Source organism: Cavia porcellus, unplaced genomic scaffold, assembly GCF_034190915.1.
Source record: "Cavia porcellus strain 051 isolate PalLab524CR breed Dunkin Hartley unplaced genomic scaffold, mCavPor4.1 scaffold_10, whole genome shotgun sequence".
In the NCBI taxonomy this organism is placed as follows: domain Eukaryota; kingdom Metazoa; phylum Chordata; class Mammalia; order Rodentia; family Caviidae; genus Cavia; species Cavia porcellus.
The window spans coordinates 25258910-25280048 of record NW_026947493.1 but is presented as its reverse complement, the minus strand read 5'-3'; the positions used below and the strand labels follow the sequence as shown (position 1 = coordinate 25280048).

Here is a 21139-nt window from a genome sequence, read left to right as displayed (position 1 = left end):
TGTCTCCTCTCTCTCTTATTCAAATATATATGGTCTAAAAACAGCCTCATTCATATATATCTACAGCCTCAAAAATTATGTTGAGACTTTTGGTTTTACTCTCTGGGCACAGCATTTTGAACGGTGAGTATAATTAAACTTGGAAGGTACCAGAAGCTATATTATTTATTAATTTTATAGTTAAAGCCAAAGACTTTCTTCTCTATTTTAGTAGAGAACATGTATTTCTTCATTTCGATTGGAAAATAAACCAGGGCAAGGAAAAGAGTAGGTAGTCACTGCTATGCAAAAAACCCTCAATAAGAAGTTTTCGTGTCATCTGTTGGAGACCTTCTGAAGACGGGGACCTGCCCCTGCACAGGTGAGGAGAAGCAAGAGGACCCTGAGAACCTGCCAAGTACTGCACAGCTAGGAAGCGATCAAGCTTTGGCTTGGCAAGATGTTTTATTTCTGGTGTCCTATGCTGCATCATGCAGCTCAAATGTTCCAGTGTACAGATTAGCTGGGAATCTGATCAGGCTCTCACGGCAGCACGGTTGGTCTGGAGTGGGGTCTGAGAATCTGTGTTTCTAATTGACTCCTGGCAGTGCGGAGGCAGCTACTCTCTGACCCATACAAGTCACAAGCAGGTCATTGTTCTCCCATGGAATGACACTCTGATGTCACCATCACATGCCCTCAGCTGATTCCTTGATGTTGATACATTTGAGACAACAAGGAGACAAGGAAGTTATCAACCCAGAAGCAATAGTGGTTACTGAACCATGTTTTCATGTATTTTCACAATAAAAATGCATTTAAAATCTTTCACAAAAGAAACTTAAAAAATACAAGTAGGGTGTTGAGTTCCCCCTACACTGTTTCAGGCATCAACTGTGAAATGGAAGGGGAATCCCTAGATGGTTTGATTTAATTATATAAAATACTCATCCATCATTGCTTTTCAACACATTTACATGGAGTTTAGGGAAAGTAGGCTCACAAGAATTGACTTCCAATTTAAAGTTACAGTACGTCAAAGAAAATGTATCTTTCTGCTTAATGCATAGTCCCTGTACAGTATGGTATTTCCAAAACAAATCTGATGTGTGGAATTAAGGAGCAAGTTCCACACTGAAAGTCCTCATGAACTGAGGAAAGATCAAGTGGACTGAACAGGTTAAAAACATCAAACGTCACCTCTTATAACAAGAAAGCATCCAAATGTTAACTCCAGTATGCACCTGAAAACCCACCTTGATTCCACTTGGCTGAAACCCTGGACTATTACTGAGACCACTGGTTGTTTAATATCCCAGATTGTACCAGAACTAGCGAGGAAAATCTCAGCAGTGGAGTTTCAGGAATAAAATCTCCAAGTTGGCTCTTAGGAAACGGGAAAAAACACTGTTATTTAGCTGTACTTTTCCTCATCTTACTATTACAGCTCAGTGTATGCTTTCTACGGAAAACTCTGGCAATAAAAACAGCAGTCTTTCCCTTCTTTTTAGCTACAGAATGTACACTGTGTCCGCTCCAGGAAAGGAACTGATTTCCTAAGTGTCTACATAACTACATCTACTTACTCTACTGTTATCTATAATCCATAAGTCAAATAAAGCTATGAACAATGTAATATTTATATATGCATAGTGTTTTATAAAAAGATTGGCCCACATACTGCTTTTCATCAATACAGAAAGAGCATTAAGTCCGTAGCACGCTGCAAGAAATAAACGAGTGGAGAACAGAGAATGTGAACAAGTGCTTCATAATTCACAGGCAGGCTCACCGTGGAGATGAGGCACCCCAAACCAACTAAAGCTGCAGAGAATTACTTACAGTCTCCCGCTTTAAAACAACTTTACATACCTGATTTAGTTTACATTAAAATATATCCCCATAAATCAATTTGCTCAGAAATATAAACACATATCACATTCCTCACAGCTAAATTTTTTCATAAATTCTCTTTTATACAAGAAAAAAGGCAACAGTTGTTTTTTTTTTAAACAGGCTCTATTAATTACAACTTTTAACTCTGTATACACAATGATTGGCTGGTTTTATTTCTTTTTCCTTTTTTTTTTTTTTAAATACAGTACCATGGGAACAACAGTGATTGACTTGCGAAGGTTTGTGTCCGCGTGGAAGATGCAAAACAGTACACACGCGACGCGCTGTGAACAGTGGTTGGCTGTAGTGATCCAACAGGAACAAGCAGACATTTGGCTCAGCTAGGCAGTAATCCATTTAAATCACACCTGGGCTACCACCCCAACCACACCTCCTGAGGGGCAGAAAAGAACGGGTTTCTTTAAAAAGAAAAAATCATTAAGTTTTCTTCTTGTCCAGACACAAAGGACAGGGTCACAATGGCAGAGGGGTCCCAAACAGAGCTGGCACCTGAGGATCTTGTCTTTCCTTTCCTGCCACCCAGTCTCAGCCTCTAGGAATGAGCAGACTCAGCACTCACCTCTCAAACACAGAGAGAGTGAGGAGGTTCCTTCCAGGAAAGCTCAGTCTGTTTCCTACTGGCATCTCAGCATAACCATAGGCCTAGGCTAGTGCAGGGGCAGGCTTTTTGTGCTGAGGATGGTCAGGTCTCCTCCACACCCACCACACTATCCTACATTCCTTCCCCTACTCGGCTTTGCAAAAGACCACAGGACATAGGTGCTGATGGCCTGTCCCTTCTAGCATCTGAGCAGAGCTGCCAAGGCACTGGCATCCGGAAACCCTACTCATGGGGCAGGGATACTGAGGACCCCATGATCCGGGCTTCGGCTGCACAGTGGTCAGCCTTCTCGTGTCTGTCCTCCCTTGGGCCAGGGAGGATACAAGCTGTTTGGAACCAATTATAACTCAAGAACATAAACTTCCTTTGTGCTGTGCAGTTTAGCTATAAATATCCTTCATTTGCGATAGTAGTCTACTCACACAGTTTGCTTCCTTAACATCAGGATCATTGGCAATCCCATCCATTCCAAAAGGTCCTCAGTCCTCACAACAGAAGTTTGCCTTCTTACTCTTTGCCTTAAAGAACAACTCTTGTCTACAGTATAATACTATGTCACTACTTAACAGTTTGCATCGAGTTACTTCAACATAATAATTTCCTTTACTTCCAGAAAATGACCAACAACAGCCCCATTTCACCAGCAGGGAAAAAAGACTGCTCCAAAAGGGGAATGCTTCTTAACAATTCTACAGTTTACTTAAAAACAAAATTTATATCCCTTTGGGCCAGTATTTGGCAAATAACTTCCAAAAAAAGTATGCATTTAAAAATACTTTCTTTAATATACATCAGGCACAACACTTTTCATATTGTTTTTTCTTGTAAGATTCCAAATGCATAAAACGTCCCTACTCATGGGACCGTCAGGTGTCAGGTGCGTCCTCCAGTAAGAAACTAGATCGTCTCGGGTTTGCAGCCGCCTTCCTCCCGGACCTCTGACCGGTCAAGGCTGGATCCGCGGGTCTCAGATGCTGAGGTCCGTGCTACATTCTCGGTAGGGTCTCCGTCGCGGCTCCGGGGGGTTCCGCGGGCCTCTCCCGCCTTCCTGCCTCGCGTCCGCCGGGTCCCGCTCGCGGTGGCCGCCTCTGTCCTCGCGGCCGCGGGGGTCCAGCGAGCGCTCCCGCCTGCGCTCGGAGGACTTGGCCCTGCGCTCGGGCGCGCGGGGACCCGGGGGCCGCTCCAGGGACCGGCGCCGCCGCTCGGGGGAGCCCCCAGGCCTGCGGTCGCCGTGGCGCGGCTCCCTGCGCTCCAGCGTGGTGTCTGCGCTGCGGGTGCCCTCCCTGCGGCCCTCGGGGGACCGGCGCCGGGCCGCGCGCTCCTGGGGCCGCTCGGGGCCGCCAGCCGGCCGGCGCGGGGTCCCGTTCCAGGTGTGGTGCTCCGGGGGCGGCGCGCGGCGCTCCCTGCTGCCCCGGGCGTCCGGCCCGTGCGCCCGCTTCTCCGCGTGCTGCTGCGGGGTCTGGCGGCGGTCGGGGGCGCGGCCGGGCTCCAGCGGCGGGGGCCGGCGGCCTGGCCTCACTGGCGGGCCCCCGTGGGCCCCGGCGGGGCCGCCGTGCTCGCTGCCGGGGTCTGCGGAGACAGAGCACACTCGGTATGCATGCCCGCCGCCGCCCGCCACCCGCCGCCCGCGAGCCACACCCAGACAGCCGGACCCTGGAGCAGCAGCCAGCCGCCTCCAGGCTCGGGTCACTGTGGACTCCGAGGGCTGCACCCCTACCGGCTGTCTGTTAGCAGCCCCGCCCCAGCCTCTCCGCTGCTCCTCAGCACCCAGGGCTCCCGCCACCCGCGCCTCCCCAGAACACACTTTCCCACAGTGAGCTCTTGCTAAAGCCAGAAGGACGCTGACTTGGAGGGCGGAAGGGAAGTTTCCAGGAGACAAGAGATGGCCTGTGTCTCGTAGGTGGTGATCTGAGTGGGGCATGTGGAGGTCGGGGTTCACTTCACCACTGACCAAGTCTACTTTTGGGGGGTAAACTTTCACTATGCAGTTCAGGCTGGCCTTGAACTTGTGGACCTCCACACCTGGCCCAACTTTGACATAAAAAAAATGTAGGGTGTAGGCAGAGGGAATTACGGAGGCCAGATGCTGACAAATACTACCCGTACCTGGGGGCGATTAAAAGTATTCGCTCTATCTTTGTGGGTGTTATTCACCTATCTTAGGTACTTTTGTGTCATTTCAAAAAAAAGGGAAGTTTTTAAACTGACAAAGGCAGGAGTCTCTGGGATGCTTGAAAGATCTTTCATAAGGCAACAAGGTCACCAGTAAGCAATTAACGCATTTCATGAAAATCTCCCAAAACCCAGGACGGCTTTTACAAACAAGATAGCAGGAATTCAGTTTAGAGCTGGGGTCAGCAAAATTCTTCTAACAGGCCAGGTAGAAAATACTTTGGATCACAGAGTCTCGGTCTGCCCTTGTGGTGCAAAGCCCTAGGCAGCACATAAAAGAGGAGGGCGTGACCGTGTGCCAAGAAAACTTTGAGGAACCAGCTTGGACAGCGTTTAGCCCTGGGGATGGACTGGGAGTCCTGTATACACAGGTGAGCTCTGTGACATAGGTCTACTCTTTCTAGAATGGAGAAACTCATCTGACACTGTGTGAGGAAAAGTCATTACTGCAGTTTTTATGCTTAAGACAAGGGAGAGCAACACTGGGACAATATCAGCGGTGTACTTACAATTCAAAGGATGCAGGGTACTCAGAATGGACTGTCAAACATATCAAAACAGAGCTAAGCGGAAGCAATGAGGAAATTAGGCCACAGCACAGAAACACCTAGTATTGAGTGAGCTACAAACCGTAGTTTGATTATGGCCCATAAGGTAGAAGCAAGCCTCCCCGAGCTTTTCATTTCTCATACATGCAGCGATATTAGGAGGCATCATCGCTGTGGAAGGGAGGGCCCAGCACCAAGAACAGTCAGAGAAAGAGAGAGAAAGAGAAAAAGTTGAACGTTTAGATTCCCTATAACAAAGAAGAAAGAAAAAAGATAAAATCTGCATTTGTTAACATAGGGCAAAGAGAGTTTATTTGTCCAGTCAGACAGTCTAAGGCAACGCTCTATCAATAAGGCTGCAGAGACCGTGATCGGGACGTGACATTTCAGACAGCGTAAGGTGACTCGAGAACCCAGACAACAGATGTGTCCTGTTTTTGTTTTGTGTTTTTTCCCAAACAACTGGAACAATGACAGGCTGGCATAGAGTGCATTAACAATAAACACAAAAGAACCAAGTCCCCACCCTGCACCCCCCACCCCCCTTGCAGTTAAATTAAGTACAAAAACTCATTACAAAAATAGCCTCACAGAGAAGCAGGTTCCAGTCAAGTCAGAAAAATATTGGAACTTAACATATTGTAACCCATTTGTGATTCTATAATCAATGGAATTAGAGAGGTTTAGTCCGAGGGACACATGGAAACATTACAGCAGAGCAACCCTGGTGTGTTAAATCCTTCTTGGAAAACCATGTGAGTGAACTTTATTTTTAGCCCAAAGAACATTTGTTAGTGTTGGATTTTCATCCTCAGTGCAACAGACACAGGTTTGGAGAAGGTACACAGGTTACTGATGAGGACGCTCAAATGAAATACCACATCTGACAGAAGCATAGGGAGGAGGACAGGAAAGGGAGACACGGTTACACAGTTTAGTGGCATTGCTATATCCAGCGGGCAGGGTGGAGCCCTGTGCACAGTCACTTCATTGTGGCTTGGCCACCTCTGCACCTCTCCCCTTACCCTGGACCCTCGTGCTGTATACCTGGACCCCTGTCCCACACCCGAAGGCTGCCTTTCAAAGGAGCTATTTTCTTGAAGCTTTATCTGCGTTAAGCACCTCATTAAGTCCAAAATGCAACTGAGAATTGTGCAGAATGACTTTCAGAAAAGCGGGTGATAACAGAGGAATCCCTAATAAAGGGGACCAATATATATTATGGGGACCATTCAATCACAGTTTCTATAGAAACTTTTTTAGACCTTTGGTTGGGAAAAAAAAAGCCCTACATCTAGGGCATAGTTTCTTTCTTCCTTTTTATTTTTAAAATTTAAACAAGAATCTTAATAGGACATAATTATTACAATATACAATAGTTTGCCATCCGAACACTAAGCTATGTAAAGATCATTTCTGTCTACTCAATCATGTCCAGAGAGATGACAAAGGAACTCTATGTATAACCTGGCTTTCCTCACAGGAAAGGTATAGTAACGTGTTTCCCTCATGGTGAGCACTGGGAATCTATATATGGCTAATATATCAACAGTCCTTGTTGTTTGTTCCATAGCAGTGGGCTCAGGTCATCTGACTGACCAGTAGGGGGTGGAGGATCACTGCATCCTGAACATACGGGGGTAAGTAAGCCCTCAAATCATGTTGAAATTTCATGTCTCTTAAATAAAGATATCAGGTAAGCAAAACAGAAAATATATATTGTGCCTCAACATACACTCAGGAAACCTGCTTTCCTGCTTCTTAAAAGGAGAATATAGTCATTTTGTGCTAACAATTGGATCTGAGAAACAGTTTGGCACAGTTCAAACATTCCTTCGCTCTTGGTCGAACTAGACAGCGTGTCCTCTCTGATTACCAGAAAGGGGGCTACCAGGATCTTGTCTTAGGCCACGCCCCAGTCCATATAAGCAAGCAAAAGGATGAAATGTGTAGAGACTGCAGACAAGCGAGGCAGAGAATCACATGGTGTGAGAGGCTGGTAAGACACTGGTGATTAGGGGAAACAAAAAGGGCTTTTCTGCTGCCGCTCTGGAGACAGATTCATGGAGTCATGCCAGGGAAGGAAGGAATGTTTTCATAGTTTGACCCACCATATTCTGGGACCGAGCCGTCTCCCCGCCTCAGAAACAGACGAACTCTGCGGCCACCATTCTTAATCAGTTCTATGGCCCGAGAATGCTTCATGTTTTTGGTGGTCTCGCCATTGATCTCTAGAATTTCATCACCAATCTGCCAGGGCAGGAGAGAACAGAGGGAGAGGGTCACAGCTGTGGAGGTCTATTTGATTTAAAGATTCTTTGACTGATTCATTGACCAAATATGAAAAGCATTCCAGAAAAAGTCTTAATGCTTAGGACACAGCAGAGAAAAATACAAACAGAAATCCCTATCCTCATGGAGTTAAATTATAATGAGGGAAACCCAATTAGTAAGAAAATCAGAAAAATATACATATGCTAAATAACATTAAGTGCTAAAAGTAAGACAGTATGGGGAATGAGGGAGGAGGTCTCTTTCTGGATGGCTTCCAGGGGCCCTGCTTATCACCTGCCTTCTAACCCACAGAATATAGTCAGTGTCCTAAGACATCAGCCAGGTGGTGGCAGCCTTAGATGCATGGCCTCCTGGAGGAGTGTGGTCTTGAGGACATGGCCCCAAAGAGGACACTGACACCTTACCCACTTCCTCTCTCTCTTACTTCCCAGCTGCAGTCTGAGTAGCTCTGTTCTTCCCCACACTCTCCACAGGAGATTCTCCAATGGTGGGGCCAATGGACTGTGGACTGAAACTGGGGTCTATGACTAAAAATAAACCTTTCTTCCTGTGAAGCTTACTTCCTCAGGTATTTTGTCCTATGATGAAAACTAACACTATGGAGCCTCAGGACAAGACACAAGTGAGGGCCTCGGACCACCACACAGGGAGCTGCAGGTGACCTCGCACAGGTGCCTTCAGGAGCCAGGGGCCTGGCTCACACGGTGCACATGGCCTTAGTGGTCAGCCACTGCTGTAGGTGCTGGACGGAAGTGAATGAGCAGAGCAGGCCAGACTGCTGCTCCCGTGGAGCTTTCATGTTCCAGCAGGAAGAAGAGGAAAAGCACTGGTTTTAGAGAATATGCTGTAGAATTCTCATCACTTGGAAGCTTAGGTCCTTTAACTTTCAGGAGTCCAATTCCTCATTGCAGAAGGGGCTGAAGCCATGCCTACCCTCTCTGTGCTGCAAGGATCACCTGGCATCTCTTGGGAGCTGGGCACCATGATATAAAATATAGGCTCTCATTCCAGCCCATCAGAAACTCTGAAGAATGACTCAAGACCAGAGGACGCATATCCCATGTGCTTAAAATTCAAGCAAAAGGAATCACTGAGTATCTTCCCCATGGCTATGAAAAATGGCAGAACACACAGAAATGATTCTACTATTTAATCCTGGAAGCTTTATTTTTATACGAGCACCCTGCTTTTCACTGCTTAATGTTTGAAATGCAATATACTTGTTGCTCGTCAATTAAGAAAACCATTGTTAAAAATGCAGTCTGAAAAAGTAAAAAATCAAAATCGTGCCTTAAATACAAATGCAAAATAATGCTGACTTCCTCACTCTTGGTCATTTTTTTCTTCTTTCTGCTCAGGCCCAATTTAATTCACTTTTCTTCCTTTTTTGACCTGACTGACTTTACTTTCTTATTAATTGGTTGCAAATGGCTTCCCATGCATAGATCTCATGCTAGGTGACTAATCTATAACGAGGAGACAATTTGTCTTTCCCTAATCATCTCACTTGCCCAGAAGAATGGCACAGAGCAACAGATCCAATAACTTAACAGAGAAGGCTAAATTTCTGGTATATATGGCTTTAAAATGTGCAGCTTTGATTCCTGCACAGAACTCTGAATATTGATGCTGTGAAGTTGCCATCCGCTGAGGCAGAGGGTCAGCCTGCTGTCTCTGATTCTAGGGAGACAGCTGGGGCCTGCTAGAGAATGACTAGAGAACACTCCAGGACCTGCAGACCGCAGGGTTTTCCTGCTGCCCTGAGCATCCTGAGTGCCTAGGAATTTTTATCAAGTGATGCCTGCCTCAAGTCAGCATCATAACTATGCAAATGGCACTCAGAAAATATCTCCTTTGAGCCAACTGTTAGGGATTTTAATCTTTTCAAAGATTTATTCAAATTTAGCAGCTACAACAAACAATACTTTAGGAAGAGCTGTTATAGTAGGGTAGTGTGGGAGTATCTTAAAGCAGCACAGGAAATGGAATTCTCAGGAACCTGTCCATGCTAACTATGTGTGTCAAGAAGCTGCTGCAGCTGGTCACTCGCATCCACCCCGCCTTGGTTCCCAACTTACCCTCATCTTCCCACACCTCTCCGCAGGCCCGTCCTCTGCTAGGCGCAGAACATAGAGGTCCATGTTATACTCCCGACCTCCTCGCAGACTAAAGCCAAACCCCTTGGCTCCCCTTTCCAGTTCCACAGTATAAAAGTCCTGCTCCTGTTTAAGGAAATTAAATGCAATAATTCTAGGAGAATTTATATCCACAATTATTTTTCCTCATCTCTTCTCAAACATTCTCTATTATGTAAATTTGCCAAAAAGGTACACTCTCCAGCTCTCTCTTGGTGACTCTTCATCATTTATCAATCATCCTCATTAGCCTGGGAGGGCTATCTAGACTTTGGAAATGCTCAGGAGCATGCCTGTATGGGGCACAGGTGAGCTTGTGCCCCAGGATGCCACCCATTTGCCACTGGGATTTCTGTTTCCTGACCCATGCATTCCTCAGATGCCAGCAGTGCCATGCTAGGCTGGCAACATCAGCTCTACCGTCTGGGAATGGCTCCCGGTCCCTGTGGGGAGAAACATGAGTGGACTATCAAAGGCTCCAAGGAGATGAGTACAAAAAGTAACTTATTTAACATTGCCAATATTCTCAAATTCATTTCACTTGCTATCATCTGTGTGCCCTCTATTGCTATAGTAAGGAGCAGATATCTTGTTCTGTGTCTCACTTGAAATTCACAAGTCCAACAGATACCTTATCAAAAGAGAGATTTTCCTGGCAGAAACACATTTTCTTTTCTTTTTTTTTTTAGTTTTTTGAGACTGGGTTTCACACTGGCCTGGAACTCACTATTTGATCTTCCTAACTCAGCCTCCTGAGTGCTGGGATTACAAATGTGCCACCACATTCCACAGGAATACATCTTTGAAAACTATAAGTCGATAGGCATTATCACTGATCCTTGTGATAACATTTCATTTTGTTTTTACCCTAGAAAAGGTATCTGAGAAAATTTGTCAAAGGCAGTAAAATGAAATGTCTATTTCCTAGACAGTTAAATGTAAGTACACAATTGGTAAATCATTGCACACAAGATTACTTATTTTAGGTTAAGGATGTCTTTTAAAATCTGTTTTGTAGTAGCCTCAGAAATGAACAAAATACACAGAAAAAGAAAAACAAAATTAAAAGAGGAGAAACAACCCTCACCTGTGTGGCCTGGGGTGCTTTGAACTCAAACTGGGATTCCGGCTTTGGTTTGGTGGTATTCCTGCCAAAGAAAAAGAAATAAATATAACAGCAACCCAAAGGGGAGCTGGGAAAGAATCGCAGAGGTGTGTGCCATGCTGAGAGTCATTTCTCCTGTACCTCACAAAGAAACCCAAGCCAAGCTGACCTGGTCTCCTGGGAGCCCTGCTGAGAAGGGGCGTGGGTAGTGGTGATGGTGGCGATCTTCTCTGCATTGGTCAGCAAGGTAGCATTCGAGGACTCTGCAAGATGGAATATAAAGAAATGAGGGCCTCAGAGGAGACACTCGTGATGGGGACGTGTGCAGATGCCCTAAATCTAAAACAGAATGCAGACTTCTCTGTTCCTAGTCCAAACAGTTACACCTGAATTTCCAGACAGCTAGGAGATTAATGAACTGCTCTATCTTTGCCGTTGTGGGCTGGGCCCATTCCCTGCTCTCCATTAGACAATCCCTAAAGGGAACAGAGTCAGCGGGAGACTGTGCTGCCCCACAATGGCAGCCAATGGAGGTAACAGGGTAGATGGCATCCCACTCGCATGGGACATCACACAGGAGTCACCTTCCAGAGCTTCACAGGCTCACAGGAAGTGTCTCCACTAACTTTCCTGCAATTTGTCAGCAGTATTTGTTGAGTTGGCTTGATTTCCTTATGTGAATATTGTAGTAAGATCAGAAATGTGCCAGCGTCTTGTTAAAGATACGCAAGCATCAGCCACTTTTTTCTCCACTGCTTTTAATGAAGTGCAAGTCAACGTATGGAACTCTTGACAGATCTCACTGAGTATCAATCATGAAAGATTAATTTTAAAATGTGCATTAGAAAAACGAGAGTTTGTAAATGTAAGTCGTATAAATCACAAAGCTATCTCAGTGTAATGAGTATGATTATATTCCTATGGAAATTGACTTTCTTCTTCACTGATCACATTCATCAGCAACTTCATTAGTCTCTAAGTTTGGAGAAGTGGAATGTGAAAATACTCAGAACTAGACCACACACCCACACACATGATTCCCGCAGTGATGGTTAGATACTCATTTGCTAATTCCTTCTCCATTAAGATCAAGGCAGGCAGCAACAGCTATAAAGAAGTTCCACGTCTTGGCAACTTGGTATACATTTTCTCATCAACAAAATGCTAACTGTGGGGGCTGGGGTGCACCTACACCTTTCCTGTGTCTACAAGTTTCCCATGAGTCATAGTAACAGTTTTGTGTTTGTTGAGTACATATATTTACCCATTAAAAATAAGTTTTCTACAAGGAAACATTTTTAAGTACTTCAAAGTGGGAAACCTGGAATACCACTCTCTCCACTGCAGACCTAGAACAAGAGACCTCCCACATATCACAACTATCTGTTGTCCACCTTCCAGTGCAATCTCAATTTGGGTCACATTTCCTGTTATCTTATCTTCATTGCATACATGGGTTTGAGATGCAGGCCTGGATTCAAATCTTCCTCTCCCCTACTTATTATCTAGGTGCCTTATTGTTCTCCTATCATAAAAGGGGATGAAGACAATACTGTCCTTCTCATGGATTAAAAGATAGGAAATATTTAGTATATCCTGGAAATGCAAGAAGAATATATTTACTGCAGTTATAGCCCTTGCTACCATTGAGACTTTTAGTTTATTACTATGGGATCTTAACTTTAAGATCTCTAAGAAATGAAAAAATTTAAATGGAATTTTAACAATTTCTACTAAACGATAAAAGTCCATTTTCTCTATAGCCAAAGCACAAGATTAACAGAAAATATGGCTAGATCAAGAGAACTGCTGTATGAAATCTGGTTATGTTTTTGGACAATGTTCCCTACAATATGTTAATAAATATTTTTACAAATTCTGAAGAAAAAGAACCTATGGTCAATTAAGAGTGGAAAGCTCTGGATGACAAAGAGCAGAGTCTGTGGGTTTGATTCTGTTGCCCCTGTAGCCTTTGCAGGCATTTCCTAGGCCCGTGTGCCTTGTGACCCTCTGATTTGGGGAGGTTTTATGTCTCAAACTAATTGGGTCACGGGTTAAGCCAGTGGTTTCAAGGTCATATTGTGGTCTGAATCATTCTGCTTTCCATTCTCAGCTCTGCAATTTATTAGACAGATAGAACTTATGCAAAATTAATTTTCAATGCCTCAGTTTCCTTATCTGCATAAAGACAATGACAGAAGAATCCAAGGAACTGGTACAAAGACTATCCAAGAAGAAGGTGAGATAGCACCTGGGAACTAACAATGCTAAAGATAACAATCCATTTTTTGGTATTTATTATTATATTAAAAGCACATTATTAATTTTTTCTTGGTGCCTTTGGAAGGACAGTAACTCCTTCTATTACTCTCAAAGACAGTTAACTGGCAGAACCAAGGTGTCATCTAAGTGGTATATCCTAAAGCTTGCCCCATGTCACCATCCTGGGCAGACAACAGCACAGCCTGTCACTGTGACTTGCTAAAATGTTCATAAACACATACAGTGGTCCTTTTTTTTTTTTTTTTTTTTTGTCTTTTTCCTTTTTATCAGTACCGGGGATCGAATTCACGACTGCCTGCTTGCAAGGCAGGTGCTTATGCCGCTGAGCTAAACCTCCAGCCCCCATACAGTGGTCCTTTAACCTCATGTTACTTACTGTAATTAATTTTGTGGAGACTTTCTGGGAAATCACAAGATTGTTTGGGGCATGGGGAAATCATAATCAGTATGCCAAAAAGAATGTCTCCTTGTAATTAAAGAGATTATAGTTACTCTATTGTGTAAAAGTTTCCCTTTAGAGTTCCTGTATGGCTGTGTAGCTGGAATTTTCTAAGCAGATCAAATCTTGTTCTCAAACAAATTTTGTATTTGTGCTGCTTTCATGATTTGATGAGATAGATAATCACTCAGTACACATACCTCAACAGCATGCCTTTATTAATTTTCCTCCTATCTTTCATTTGCTCTTTATCCAATCATATTTACATGCAAATCTATCTGGGATTGAAGCTTAACTTTAAGTATTTTAAAAATTATCATTTCATATGCAAATATCCATTTGTGCTCTGGATTTTCTTCATGCTGTTGTTTTCTGAGTGTACAAACAGCTACCTATCTACTGCCCATCTCCAGTGTGCCCCACGCACTGAGCTAAGTCACTGCCACACACACTGCTCTGAGTCTCACTGCTCCGCACAGCAGGTGCAGTTATCGCTCCAGTTTAGACAGAGATGCTGAGGCAACTGGGAGGTAGGGAACGTGTCCACGGTCATCCCGGCAGTGCATGTTGGTAAAGGGAATTTAGCTCAGTGCCCATCAATACGGTTTTCATTCTCTTTACATGGGCATAATGTGCTAGTATAAAACAAATCATGCCTTATTGGTACAACCTTTTTTCAAATAAGTGATGTTTTTATTTTACTGCATATATACCACTAACTTCACTGAACATTATCACAGATTAATTTAAAATACAAAATACTTGGTTTTACTATAGGATTTCACAGGCTATTTTCAGAGCACCAAGGTAATGTTTATGCCCGTGATTCCCAGTATGCTTTGATAATGAAGATATACTTGTTTTCATAAACTTGTAAGTATTCATTTGGCATGAAACCCAGACTGTATCTGCTTAAATGCTTTTCTACAAATATAGAGATAAAGCTCATTATAAAAAAAATTTATAGTTCTATCTGCAAGCAAAACTTATCCTGTATAACAGAAAAAAAGTAAGAGTATAAAACAAGGGCCTGAAATAAGTGTCAGTCTCCCTCCCTTCTGGCAGTGATCTTACAAGAGGCGCCATCATACTTGTGTTTTAGAACTCCAAGGTGGAGGCACAGGGTGAAGATTTTAAAGACACACTCCAGAAAATACTCTACACCTTTTATGAAACACTGTTTACACCCATGTAGCTCTCCCAGAGGAATGACAGTGGGTATTACTACACCTTCCCTAGCAATCAAATATGTAGAAAAGCAAATCTCGGCTCTCAAGGCACTGGCACGGGGTTGTTCTGGATCAGGGCATGCGCTCCTTGGACAATTTCTTCCACTCTGAACTTCCATCCATCTCTGCACAAAGGACTGAAGTTTTAACTTCACTTATGGAGTCCACATTGAAAAACCAAACTCATCAACAAAGGACACAATCATTTCTTTCATTAATATTTTAAACGTGAACATGCATGTAGTAAATACCTGAAGGCAACACTGGAAAATGTGAGTCCCATAAATGTGTGACAAGTGTGGGGAGATGCCTTTGCCAAGGAGAATGTGGTATCCAATTGCCAAGCTGGATAAGCAAATACTTTGATTCAGAGTAGACTGAAGGTCAAATTTAAGTCCACAATTTAAGTAATATATATGTTAAGCTCATAAATACTTCCACTACCTTGAACTTGATTCCAAGTTAGCCTGGCTCTATCCAGTCCTGCTTTGTCTGATAAGAACCTTATTCCCACCTAGAATGAGAGGACACTGACACAGCCCCAAGTCTGGTTTGACTTGTCAAAGTTGAAATTCAGATTCAGCATGTTCATCTACTCTGCAGGCCCTCTTGCTGGTATTCTGTACTGACTATCCCTCACACACATGTCAAAGGACTAAAGGTTGCCCTCGCCTTCCCTTCCACTTTCTTCTCAATATATAAAGGCAGAAATGGAGCCAGGTGTGGTATGCACAGTGGAGTCACCCGACCATGGACTGAGACCTTTGAAACGGGAAGTATATCATTCATTTTTTTCAGGTATTGTCACAGTGATGGAAATCTAACATATCTCCTGAGGGTGGAGGTAACCTATGAAGATGTCAATTTTTGAAATTTAAGTCTCTAAACAATTTATATTGGCATATCAACTTCAAGTTTGCAAAATTTGAACATGAAAGTGAATGCTGATACTTAGCACTAGGTACTTTTATTGAGGGGGGCTGTTCTTGTAATGTAGGGTACTTGGGAGCATTCCTGGCCTCCACTCACTCCATGCTCCTCAGCACCCCCAGAAGACAGTGCCAATTGTCTTGGGGGGCAGAACTGCCACTGCTGTCAAACAACCAAAGACCTACATTTAACTAGCCAAGCAAGCAGGCAAATAAGAATAGGCCTAGTTCAATGTAGGATAATCTATCAAAAACTTAGACATGTGATTTTTTTCTTTATCTGCAGCTAAAAATTAGGAACAAATTAGGTAGGCACAAACTCCAAAACTTTCTCATGAAATAAAAATTTTGATATACTAATTTAGGGAAAAAAAACCATAGCAATGGGCTACCTCATTAAGTAGGTTTGTGATGTTACCATATTATAATGACAGTAACTATTGAAAAAAAATCAGTAATGACTTCTAGCTAGGACATCAGGGGCTCTTTTACAACCTATATCAAAACTATTTTATGGTTTTGAACACAAGGACACCAACAGCAAACAAACAGAAAACAACAGCAACAACAACAACAAAAACTAGGAAAGCTAAAGATTTTCTGGTATTTTGTATCTGCAGCAAGACAGGTCCCAGGACCAGAGGATTAATCAGGTAGGAGGTGAGGCACGGGTTAGTAACAGTGGCTCACGTTGACCTGATGCAACTGTTCAGTTAGGGATAATAAAGCTGGCTTTATATCAATGCTACTCACTTACATGAGCACTAACAAAACACAGAGAAAGAGCGCGCGCGAGTGGAAGAGGGAGAAAGAGACAATACGTATACTTTACCGTCCCCGGGAATGATGCGCAGGGTAACTGTGTTTCCTGCTTCCTTGATTAGGTTGACAATGTCTGAATGGGATTTGTTGGTGATGGAACATCCATTTACTGCCAAGATCCGGTCTCCTACTTTCAGCTTGCCACAGCGGTCAGCAGGGCTCCCCTCAATAATCCGACCTATTTTGTGAGGCATAGCCACACATGCATTGCCTGCTTTGATATTGAGTTTTTAATTTTTTTAAGTTACGTAGGAATATGGTGAAGGGAGGAGAAAAAGGGTTGAAAAGGGAAAGAGAAGGTTAAGTGTTAATTAATTAAAGCATTAAGCAAATGTTATTAAAGGAGAGCTCTGTGCCCACTGTCAAAACATCGGCAACACTCAGAGAGTCTAAGAAGCCACTGCCCTGAAACCCATGGCTGTGGTGCTTTCCTGATTCAACATGAGGGGCAAACCCCAGCTCCCCTCCTTAAAACAGTCACAAGATTTGGGAGTATCTAGCAACTTCAGAGAGTCTTACAAGCCCCAAAATAACTTGTTCTTCACTTTTTTGAGGACTACCCACATCCAACCCAGAGCTCGATAGATGTTTTACTCATCCTGTGTTCATGTCACTTCATTTTTGCCGGCTGTTGTTTAAGCCTCTCCTAATGTTTTTTTCTTACTCAATTTGGAAATCTGATCACTGTTTCTGGAAAGTTCTGAGTCCACTACAACCAGACATTTAATCTGAAATCATCTCATGAGCCAACACTTTCTGCCTTCTATTTAAAAATTACAGGTCATTTAGGAAAAGGGTATAAATCCTGAGAGATGAGTCAAGAAAACACCCAAACTTGACACACAGCTTTCCTTATGGACGGCCACCCACTCAGCCCATCTCACGCAGTTTCCAGGCAGGCTCTGATTGGCTGCTCCACTCTGAAATCCTCCTCCTGCCTCACAAAAGTCCTCTTGAAGGGATGTGAAAATCTAGGACTCACTTGGGCTGATGACCCTGATCCAAAGCTCGGCTCAAATCACTCTCTTTCCTTTCTCTTCATCAGCCACTGCACAACTTTGATATGAACTACCAGAAAAAGTGCCTTGCGTCGAGTTGAATTATTGTGACTTGGACATGCTCAGTGTCCCTGCTAGCTCCTGCAGACATGAGGGAAGGGGCCTTGAAGGCCTGCTGTGGGGTTGGCATGCTTCTTACACATACTCACCTACTAAGAGCTGTCTGGGAACCATGAAGACAGCTATGCAGGTGAGTACCTTTGGAGCGGGCTACAAAGTTAACAGGGAGACAATGGAGCTAAATGAGAGGCTCTTCCACTATCACTTAGGCCTGAAGGGCAACGTGTGGGAAAAGACACTCAGATTCCTTTGATTTCTGGCAGATTTGCCTGAGTTTGTGGCACTGGATGTGACATCAAGTCAAAGGACCTCAAAGGAACAACTGCCTACTGGAACTCAGCAAGTAGGTGTAGTAGGGAATATCCACACTCATTTAAGACCTTGATTAAGTCAGTTCATTTCCAAGCACAAGGGCGTGAGGAAAGGATGAAACGGCAGGTGTGAGGAAAGCTCTCAAGTCTCATGCAAGGTGTTAGGGGAAGTCTGATTCATTGATTGTAAAAACCAAAAGAAAATAATGAAGGACCAAATCGTGAGTAAGACATTCCATATTCATCACAGAACACATAGCCTGGCACCCAACATACTTGCTTTCTCCCAAGAGAACGACAGGGAGAATTCTACAGTCCCAAGTACATCATAGGGTATGGGGCAGTTAAATTCAAGATCTGAAGAAAACACCTGGGCTTTCTTGCCTGGGTCATGCCGTGCTGCAGTAACTTTGTTAGTGTAGCACATGGAAGGACTGTTAGTCACAGGGGCTCCCTACTGCAGCCATGCATGCCTAGCCCGGCTGAGGGTCCCCTTCCAATGCAGGCCTGGGCTGGTGGGCTTTTGCAGGAAGCGACTTATCAAGGCTAAGTAAGGCAGCTGAGCTCTACAGCATCAGAACTCTCCAGGGATGTAGCAGTGAGTGATTTTAGCCAGTCAGGGGGCAATGCCACTGGTCATGAGAGGATACAGTGGTCAAGGGCAAATGTCAAGGCTCCATCACATTCCACACCAGTTAAACAAATGTGCTTGGAGACGACAGAGGACTTAAAAACAATCTAACCAGGAAGGTGGATTAACTTTTGGAGTACCCATTTGTAACCCATTTATAACTCACTGTAACAAGAAAGAGTGATAGATGAGTGGTTTCTGGAGCCATTTAGAGTCTTGTTTCTCTCTGCTTGTGTACCCAGCAGCATTAACTTTTAATGAGGGGGTGAACTGTTTCTCCATACTCTGCTAAAACCTCCACATATGGATGAGTCTCAAATCAACTGACTGTGAACTCCGATTTCAATCAGATTCTCAGGCAACAGTAAAATCATATTTACAATTTTGGAAACACTTGATAGGGCATGAGAGAGGCCACAGAAAAGATGGGCCAAGAAGCCCACGTCACACTTTATGATGCTGAGGGGTTTTTACACCCATGCTCTGTTTAAAACACTGAAGATCCTCGGAGGGCATTTCTATGGCTGATGAACTGCTCAGGACCTTTCCACAACCTTTCTCTTGCAAACATTTCAGATACTTCATATTGTCAAAGCGTTGCTAATCAAACTGTAGGCAAGTCTGCTAAGTGCTTGGTTATGCGCACGATCTTTCAGAGTGAAGGGAGAGGCTGCCAGGCACCTGGGCCCAGGTCACCGTGACCCCGCGGAGGCACCGTGCAGCCTGCGCTGCCCGCGCCCGCCCGGCACTCACCGAAGGCCGTGCCCGCCTCGGGCCTGCTCACCGAGGACACGATGACGAAGCCAAAGCCCTCACTGTCGCCGCGCCGGATCTCCACGTCATAGGGTTGCACGGCTGTGCTCACCACGCCGCTGCCGCCGCCGCCCCCACTGCCGATGCCGCTGGTGCTGCCGCTGCCCGAGCTCACGGTGCTCAGCGAGTTCTGGCTGCCCTGCGGCGTGCGCTTGCCCTCGGCCAGTGAGGCCGGCTGCGTGCCACTGTGGTGCGAGGACGCGGGCGAAGGCACCTCGGGCTCGGCGGGCTTGGGCGCTGCAACAGAGGCAGGGCTGAGGGAGGGCGGCGCCCACGGAGGCGGCCCCACACCCACGGCGATGGGATGGGCAGCAGGTGGGGACAGGCCAGCATCCCAGGCCCTTCTGACAGTCAGACAGGGTCTCAGTGGCACAGGCTAGGCATGACCCTTCTGAGTTACCCGCCCTGTGTTACAGGTGGGAACCACACCTGCTCCTCCTCACAATTAAATGCCACTGTCCATGAATGCTGGTCCCATGCACCGAAGAGGTCACCCAAGGTGGGCATCATTTCCGGGCAGACATCTGCCACACTCAGATGCCAGGGTGCGGCAAGACCCGCCCACACTGAGTCTCCGCGGCGCACAAGGACAGCCACTGCCTTGGCTTTACAGGCGCGGCCACACATCTCAAGTATTGTCTCCGGAGAGTCACACTTGGGAGCTGGACGTCCAAGTTTCCACACATGAAACTCATGTCCACCCGGGAGAGGCGCGTTCAGCTTCTCCTCCCCTGTCAGACCTGTGTCTACTCCGACCACTGACTACAGGCACTGGCTTCCTGCTGTGTCACCCGTCTTCATAATGTACCCCATGGCCAACAGACTAAGGGGGACCAACCATGCCAAAAGCAAAATATCTGCTACGGCCAGCTGTGAGTCCAGCCGGATTTATTTCTTGAAGCTTCTCCTTTTGTGATTTTTTTTTAAATTGTGGAAAAATATAAGTAACAAATTTTACCATTTTAAGCATCTTTACCTGTACAGTTCAGTGGCGTAAGTTCATTCACACTGCTGTGCAACCTCCACATTCATTTCTGTAACTTTGCATCTTTCCCTACTGAAATGCTGCCCCATCGACCAGCTCCTATTTCCTCCTTCTACAAGCCCCTGGTGATCACTGCCCTGGTCTCCAGGAACCTCAGGGAAGGGGAGTCATGCAGGACTCGGCCTTTGGCTTATTTCCCTTAACATATTACAGTCTCTCCTTAGGTTTAGCATGTTCTTTATGCTGAGTCAAAAATTCAAAGACTTAAGATTTTTAAAATGGGCTTAAAACAAGAAACCACGATGCCTTCCTATTTTTATTTGGGTCTTGGAAGTCAAATACTTTTCAGCTCATCTCAAAATCCTGTTTTAGCTCACTGCCACAGGCTGCATGAATATTATGCTGAGGGATTTGGAGGTCACCAGTAGACTCTAGGGACATGAGATATGGTTGATTTGGTATTGTTTTCCCTGGCTGCAGTAGACAGGGTGCTCACACCGCTATTTAATATGTTAATTCTGTTACTAATTATATATCATTATACTATTTTTTAATAATTTACCAATTAATTTTATGATAGGTATTCATTACACTAATATTATGGCACTTTCATAATATTTCATACCATATTTCTTCAGTATTCAACTAATACTACTTAATTGCTCCCACATTCTAGGTTTTGTCTTAAAGGCTTGAGGTGGGAACCACATACAAATTGGTGCCATTAAGTCACACTGATAAGTTAGTGGACAGCACAGACATTTACTCAATTAGTTCTCTCAAATGGTGGAATCTGACACAGAAGTAAATCATGAGCTCCAAGAATG

General features: G+C 44.6%; 1 protein-coding gene across 25 annotated transcripts in view; it reads right to left on the bottom strand.

Moving 5' to 3' along the window:
* Nucleotides 1–750: 750 nt before the first annotated feature.
* Magi1 (membrane associated guanylate kinase, WW and PDZ domain containing 1) overlaps nt 751–21139 on the bottom strand; it is a 589708-nt gene continuing 569319 nt past the window's right edge. For 6 of the 25 annotated variants that reach the window (XM_063257099.1, XM_063257109.1, XM_063257100.1 and 3 more), the window contains 7 exons: nt 19268–19564; nt 16465–16668; nt 10922–11015; nt 10735–10795; nt 9591–9734; nt 7329–7467; nt 751–4066 (listed from right to left, as the gene is read on the bottom strand). In XM_063257099.1, the coding sequence (XP_063113169.1) occupies nt 3465–4066; nt 7329–7467; nt 9591–9734; nt 10735–10795; nt 10922–11015; nt 16465–16668; nt 19268–19564 (1541 nt within the window). In that variant the 3' untranslated portion in view covers nt 751–3464. Of the gene's footprint in view, nt 4067–5299; nt 5389–5502; nt 7468–9590; nt 9735–10734; nt 10796–10921; nt 11016–16464; nt 16669–19267; nt 19565–21139 lie in introns of those variants that run through there. The other 19 variants (XM_063257101.1, XM_063257110.1, XM_063257102.1 and 16 more) reach the window with 8 other exon arrangements.